The sequence below is a fragment of the Salvelinus fontinalis genome, chromosome 33, assembly GCF_029448725.1.
Source record: "Salvelinus fontinalis isolate EN_2023a chromosome 33, ASM2944872v1, whole genome shotgun sequence".
In the NCBI taxonomy this organism is placed as follows: Eukaryota; Metazoa; Chordata; class Actinopteri; order Salmoniformes; family Salmonidae; genus Salvelinus; species Salvelinus fontinalis.
The window spans coordinates 43,352,730-43,360,578 of NC_074697.1; the positions used below are offsets into that span (position 1 = coordinate 43,352,730).

General features: G+C 42.7%; 1 protein-coding gene across 1 annotated transcript; it reads left to right on the top strand.

The window, feature by feature from the left end:
• Window positions 1-400: 400 nt before the first annotated feature.
• On the top strand, window positions 401-6,422 carry LOC129832343 (interleukin-10 receptor subunit alpha-like). The gene is made up of 7 exons (XM_055896344.1): window positions 401-810; window positions 1,484-1,604; window positions 1,812-1,987; window positions 2,132-2,277; window positions 2,431-2,599; window positions 2,722-2,840; window positions 3,250-6,422. Exons 1-7 carry the CDS (start codon window positions 756-758, stop codon window positions 4,207-4,209), a joined length of 1,746 nt encoding a protein of 581 aa, XP_055752319.1. The 5' UTR covers window positions 401-755; the 3' UTR covers window positions 4,210-6,422.
• Window positions 6,423-7,849: the final 1,427 nt, after the last annotated feature.

The following is a 7,849-nucleotide window of genomic DNA, read 5'->3' on the forward strand; positions in this document are numbered from 1 at the left end:
TTAACAGAGACGGAAAAACTCTGGGCCCCAGGGGGAAACAATGGCTCCTTCTGCATACTTCTGCAGTACTGAGATGGCAGTCATGGAACCAACATATATATTTTGGAGCTCCTTTCTGAATCCATTACTCCAGTGATTGAGATGTAAACTGGGTGGGCGACGTTCATGGCTAACACTTGCTAAAAGAAATCACATTTTTATACTGCAACATTTTTATTTCCAGTTTAGGACCCACACACTCATCATCCGCCCCTGCTCAGATAAATATGGGCAAATAAAAATATCTGCAATAAATATCTACGTACAAATGGATGACACGTCCGAAGCCGTGATTTTTAACCCCCTTGTTCTATGAGGAGAGATGGAAAGATAGGTGGCTGTCAGAAAGGAGGAAGGGAGAGACAAATCAGAAAGGGGGGCGAAGAGCGAGAGGAGGGAACTGCCGTGCTACAGTCAGAACAGGAAGCCCGTTGTCAGCTGAGCGAGACCGAGAAAGAGAGGGCTGGGAGGTCATATGGGGAAATAAACACACGTCCTCCTCACACCATCACACAGATCAACAAGACCGTGGGAGTCATGTCAACTATTAACTGTAGCTTGAGTAAAGCCTCTCATATCATAGCGTAGGAGTCCAACTGAGCCTTCCCGTCTCCTGTAGTCAGAGAGAAGACTGAGGTGATGAGGGACACCAGACGTGTGCTGACATCATCTACAGTATGACCCTGGTTATCTGAGAACTAAAACATACATTGGACATGGATTGGACCTTTTGGATTTCCATTCTCCTGATCAGCTCAGACTATGTGTCAGGTAATGAAAGCTTTAATAAGGTATTTTAAATGGCTGGTTAAGGCTGTTTAGTTCTCTTAATAGACTCTCTAAATGTAAGAACATTACGTATGCAGCATATATATATATATATATATATATATATATATATATATATATATATATATATATATATATATATTTCTAATTTTTAAATGATCTACTTTAATATTGCACTTTGAAATGTACATCTTAGTCTGGCTTGTGTTTGAAAACACAAAAGTGTTTGAGGCAGCATGTTGTACATTGTCTCAGTGTGTACGTGTCCTTCCTATCAAAATGGAACATGGAACAACACACATCGATTTAAAAGGGTAATGCCCATTTACGTAAACAACAAACTATGTTCTGATTGTGATTGATAATTCAATTATTTGTCAATGTTAATCTAGTCAACTTGAGTCAACCGAGAAAATGTGTCGTTCAATTGGCATCCTATGATGTAGTTCTACTTTGACGATGTATTAATAATAAACACATTTCGTAGAAAAACTGGCTTAGAAAAACCCCTGATGAAACGCGGTCCTTTTTGGGAAACCCGTCAACAACTTATTGCTCTTCTGTACACCCGGTCTTCCTAGAAATATTTTGTACTTTCAAAATCTCATAATGCCCTGGATATTCCTTAATATTTGGAATGTTATAACTGTGACAGGTAAAGACCTACCGATGCCAGTCAATCTGATGGTGGACATATGGGACGGGGAGGTGACGTTGCTCTGGGACCCCCCTGAAGGGGCCCCGCCACTGGCTCAGTACCAGGTGCAGATGGCCAGGTATACCCCTTACGTCCGACTAATTCACTCATCCTTTCATTATCAAACGTGTCACTTAGCTACCTCACTTCAGCATGCATCCATCTTAGAGTCCTCCCGATCCGCACAATCACCTTTCTCCTTTTCAGTCATTCCTCCATACCATCTTCTCCTCATATCTGAAGAAAAAAAAAAGTCATCTAGCTACGTTCATGTGTCTTTCCTCAGGTATGTCAATAATAATTGGACCAACGTGACCAGCTGTGACAGGACCGAGCTGACATATTGTGACCTGTCCTACCTTATCGATGACTTCTTCATGATCTACAAGGTCCGGGTTCGACTGGTCACTGAGAACAGCATCTCTGCATGGTCACAGCCGAAGAAGTTCAACCTCAGAGAAAGTAAGTCAAGTACAGCAAAGTTTTAGTAGCCGAGTTGAATAGGTATTGCTTTCAGAAATGTGCTCATTTCTTTCTAGCTTATAGTGACACACTGCCAAAAGCTCGTCCATTGCTTACCTTTCTCCTCTACCCCTGTACTCCCAGGTAAACTGCAGCATCCCTCCAGTACGCTGTTGGCCACCTCCAGTTCAGTAACAGTCCTTGTTCACAGGAAGCCATTATTAAAAAAGATCTTCCCATTTGGCCTGACTTACACTATCTACCTACAGGGAAAAGGGCAGGGCCACAAGGTAAAGGACAGTAAGACACTGATCATACTTAGTTTTAAAACATACCAGCAACGGTACTTTTAATGTAATAACATTTATTATGACGTGCGGTTCATCCTAGTTCATCTATTCATGTTACTGTATTGACAGACCTTTTCATTTATTGGCTTGCAGACCGTCATCCGGCATTTGAAGGATGAAGATGACGAGGATAAGCCGGAGGTTCGGTTTACGTCTCTTGACTGGGGACAGGAGTACTGTGTCAGCCTCAAAGTCGCAGGCAATGGAGGAGAATTCACCAGTGAGCTCTCCCCTGAACAGTGCCTCCTTCTGCCGGAGCAAGGTAATACATCTCAGACTACACAGCCCTACATGGCCATATATGGCTCAACATTTTGACGTGTCATACACCGGCCTAACTGCCTCAAACTCATTTGGCTAAAAACATGTTCTGTTTCTCATCAGAGTGGTATATCCTTGCTGTGGTGTCCTTCTCCATCCTAAGTGTGATGGGGGTCCTGGTCATCCTGTCCCTTTGCCTTTGCTACTTCCTGATGCGCCCTGAGAAAATGCCTGTTGCACTGGTAAGTTTCTTTGAACAGTTTCACTAATACAGACCTCATTATGTCTATCACTTCTGGGAGAAGACACTTCAGGGAAAGGACACTTCAGCGAAATGTTTACTTGCAGGTTCCTTCTCTATGATCAAACAACAATAAGAAATAATCACAATAATCAAATATAAGAATACGAACACGAAGTAAAGGGCTCAGTAGAGAAGTTCAGTGGTGCTTTGTTCTACCACATACAGTATATTAATTTCCTGCAACTCCACAGATGGGAAAAACACAGGCTTTTACTTTAAATACAGGCTTTTTAGTCTTCATATAAACTGTCTGTTTACCCTGATTATCTTACTAGAAACTAAGGGCCTACTGTCATTCTGTTTTCTGTTATCAATCACTTCCTTTTTTTTGTCCTCTTTTACCCCAGAAATCCCCAGGCAGCGGCTGGCAGCCTCTCTGTGTGGGAGTTGACCCAGTGGAGATCGTCACAGACAAAGGCTGGTTCATGAACACCGCAAGAACTGATGCCATGGTCTGGTTGGCTGACGAGAGGACAACTACAGCAGGCAAGGGAGAGCTGGAAGAAGGAGAGGACAGAAGAGCGGGTCTGGACAGTGGGGCTTGCACTCAATCACACATTTCTGGGAATGGAAAGGGAGGAAGTCCGGCAAAGCAAGAAGACAGTGGCTGTGGAAGCCTGGGAGCACCAGAGAGTGCCATCAGCAGCAGTAGTGGAACTGGAGAGCCGCTCCTGCTGGATGGGACGATGAACACAGACATCAACCTGAAAGAGGACAGTGGGGTGGGGCTGGGCTGCCAGTTAGGGTGTGCTGGTAGTCTACAGGGGGAGGACTGTGGAATCTTGCCTGAGATGGAAATGGTCACAGAGGATGGCTACCGGAGCCAGAGTCCCTCTTCGGTGGACACCCATGTTTTTGAGACAGAGCAGAGATTTCAACAAATCTCATGCGAAACAGTTATGGCTGATCCTGTTGTGGGATACAAGTCTGGTCACATAGCATGCGTTTGTTTAGGGACAAGCCAATGTGTTTGGTGCCAGACAAGAAGACACAATGAGGGGAGCGTCGACGGACAGTCTGTAGCCCTGTTTAGTTTGACAGAGGAGCAGCTAGGCTGCAGCAATCTCACAGGTGACATATGCGAGATGGAATCTACAAGCTCTAGCTATAAAAAGACCAATCTCCAAGTAGACACAGTGGTAAACTTGGAGGACTCAGTAACCTTTTCCTACCTGCCTACATGCATAGGGGAATCGTTCCCGCTCCTGGCGGCTTTATCAGAGTTGCCCCTAGTGGAGGGAGGGCTGAACTGCAGCGTGAACACTTGGCTTCCTTCTCTGGGTGATTTGGAAGTGACATTTGATTGACAAGGTCCACAAACTGAGGACACTGTGTGACACACAGAAGGGTTTGTTTAGCACTCTAGACTGTGGGGAGTCATGCAATATGTCCACAAACCCTTTTTATGCTATTTCAAGTAAACTCTCCTTTTCCTAATGTCATGACTGTCCTGATCAGGTCAGGTTACAGGAGACCACACCCCTCCAGCTTATCTCTCAACCCCAACAGATGAGGAGAGATCTAGGGGTCTGAAGATGTGGGGGTTTTCTGACCCCTCACACCCATGGTAATTCTGAGGCCACAGAAAACCTTCCCTCTCACTATGGAGAACCAGCCTCAGAACATTAAACATGCAATAAAGGGACTTTGGAACAATGGTTTCCGTCAACTACAATGGTGGTCATGACGATAGATGGAATATGAAAATGTATGTCATTTTTGTTTTGTTATTAAAGATTAATAGATGACGTTATTATGAAAACATTGTAACGTTAAGAGTTTTCCTCGTATATGCTTGATGTTTATACATTGTACGTTGTGTGGAAAATGTCCAAATCAAAGAGAATGTTTCGGTAGAGATGAAATGTGAAGTTAGATGTCTAAAATTGGATTTGAGTAAAATCTAGACCTTGCCCCTCAAACTTGGTACGCCCAGAGAATTGCCCTGAATGCGGTAACGCCCACTTCTGACCCGAGGGTATAAAACCTGTGAGTGCAGAATTAACATACATGACTAAGTGACCCGAGTTGCAGCCAAAGGTCTAAAAGGTCAACGAACCCAAAACGCAACAAGGTGAAGACAAAGAAATATTTTTCTACCCAAGCTACGGATGAGTAGCGTGTCTAAGCGGGTGTATTCAAGCCGAACCACCTAGCCTCCACTCCCCATCGAATCGTTGTATCTACACTCTTTCATCTTTACGCTGTGAGCTCTGAGCTACAGAGCTATCTGTCCTCCGAAGACCCCTTCCAGAGCGAGGACAAAGGAACAGGCCAGTAAAGCCAAAGGACACGGACATCGTGAGGACACCTAGAGAGGTGCGCAGGAGAAGTGCGTCATTGAGCAGCTTGAACGGTCCACGCGGGAAAATCCACGGAGACCTTCCACAAGTAATTACATCATTATATTCTGACTCATAACAGCGGCAGTTTGGGGCAAGGCTAGGGTTAGAATGAGCATAGCTGACAATTTCACCCAAATGTATATTCCTCTTGTGTACTTTCTCTCTCTTTTAAATCCCCATTTTGGGTAACACGCGCCCTAGTGTGTTGGCCCGTTATACTAAGTTCTAATCAATAGCCTAGAATGCGTTTTTGTGTATGTGTATCTTTTATCATCATTTTAGCTTTTTAGTAAATAAACATTCAACTAAGATTGGTGTGGGGCGAATTCATTAGTGAGACCCGGGTCCGTGCAGAATCCCGGGCTATACGACGTTCAGAACGAGACTGTTAGAGGCAACTGGTTTAATTAGCGGCTGTGGTAAAATCGATATTCTGATCTTCTTTGAGTTAATTTGGGAAATAGAAACTCAATAAAAACTAGTTTTCCCAGGTTAATGAGTTAATAATTGCTTGATTCAGTTAATCACGTAATTAGAAACTTGTAATCATTCGATGAGCAACAGTCGCCACATTAACTAATACAACGTCACGACACTAACTGTAAAGATCAGCAATCTTAATTCTATTTGTGGCTATTTAAATATTTTTGGAGCCTTTTGGCATGGGTCCTCAGATCCTCAAAAAGTTCTACAGCTGCACCATCGAGAGCATCCTGACTGGTTGCATAACCGCCTGGTATGGAAACTGCTCGGCCTCCGACCGCAAGGCACTACAGAGGGTAGAGCGTATGGCCCAGTACATCACTGGGGCCAAGCTTCCTGCCAACCAGGACCTCTATACGAGGCGGTGTCAGAGGAAGGCCCAAAACATTGCCAAAGACTCCAGCCACCTTAGTCATTGACTGTTCTCTCTGCTACCTCTACCTACATGTGCATATTACCTTAACTACCCAGACTAACCGGTACCCCCTGTATTTAGCCTCGATACTGTTATTTTAATGTTGCTCCTTAATTATCTTTTATTTGTATACTTTTTCTTTGTACACTTTCTTAATAACACTTTTTTCTTAAAACTGCATTGTTGGATAAGGGCTTGTCAGTAAGCATTTCACTGTAAGGTCTACCTACACCTGTTGTATTCGGTGCATGTGACAAATAAAATGTTATTTTATTTGCTGGATGTCTGTTTAAAACTATTTACATACTGTATGTCTGTTTAAACCAATTTACATATTTTGTGTCTGTTTAAACCAATTCACATACTGTATGTCTGTTTAACCCCATTCACATACTGTATGTCTGTTTAACCCCATTCACATACTGTATGTCTGTTTAACCCCATTCACATACTGTATGTCTGTTTAACCCCATTCACACACTGTATGTCTGTTTAAACCAATTCACATACTGTATGTCTGTTTAACCCCATTCACATACTGTATGTCTGTTTAACCCCATTCACATACTGTATGTCTGTTTAACCCCATTCACACACTGTATGTCTGTTTAAACCAATTCACATACTGTATGTCTGTTTAACCCCATTCACACACTGTATGTCTGTTTAAACCAATTCACATACTGTATGTCTGTTTAACCCCATTCACATACTGTATGTCTGTTTAACCCCATTCACATACTGTATGTCTGTTTAACCCCATTCACATACTGTATGTCTGTTTAACCCCATTCACATACTGTATGTCTGTTTAACCATATTCACATACTGTATGTCTGTTTAACCCCATTCACACACTGTATGTCTGTTTAACCCCATTCACATACTGTATGTCTGTTTAACCCCATTCACATACTGTATGTCTGTTTAACCCCATTCACATACTGTATGTCTGTTTAACCCAATTCACACACTGTATGTCTGTTTAAACCAATTCACATACTGTATGTCTGTTAAACCCCATTCACATAGTGTATGTCTGTTTAACCCTATTCACATACTGTATGTCTGTTTAACCCCATTCACATACTGTATGTCTGTTTAACCCCATTCACATACTGTATGTCTGTTAAACCCCATTCACATAGTGTATGTCTGTTTAACCCCATTCACATACTGTATGTCTGTTTAAACCCCATTCACATACTGTATGTCTGTTAAACCCCATTCACATACTGTATGTCTGTTTATGTAAAGGCAGTCATTGTTGTTCTCCCCCTTAGACGAGAAGGAGCATGGATAGGACCAAGATGCGGATTGAGGGAAATAAGCCATCTTTTAATGAAAAAACAGCAAACAAGACACTACAAACTACAAAACAACAAACGTGACTAACCTTCAACTGTCCTGTGAGGACACAGGAACAAACACCCACAAAACACCAGTGAAACCCTGGCTGCCTTTGTATGACTCTCAATTAGAGACAAACAATACACACCTGTCTCTAATTGAGAATCATACCAGGCCGAACACAAAACCCCACATAGAAATACAAACATAGACAAACCCACCCAACTCACGCCCTGACCAACTAAAATGAATACAAAACAAAGGAAAACAGGTCAGGAACGTGACAGTTTAACCCCATTCACATACTGTATGTCTGTTAAACCCCATTCACATAGTGTATGTCTGTTTAACCCC

What these genes read in the sequence shown, in the direction of transcription:
- LOC129832343 (XM_055896344.1), top strand. Translation starts at nt 756, where the DNA reads ATGGATTGGACCTTTTGGATTTCCATTCTCCTGATCAGCTCAGACTAT. An exon ending in TACCAGGTGCAGATGGCCAG is followed by an intron (nt 1,605 to 1,811) that starts GTATACCCCTTA and finishes GTCTTTCCTCAG; the next exon opens with GTATGTCAATAATAATTGGA. An exon ending in CCTCCTTCTGCCGGAGCAAG is followed by an intron (nt 2,600 to 2,721) that starts GTAATACATCTC and finishes GTTTCTCATCAG; the next exon opens with AGTGGTATATCCTTGCTGTG.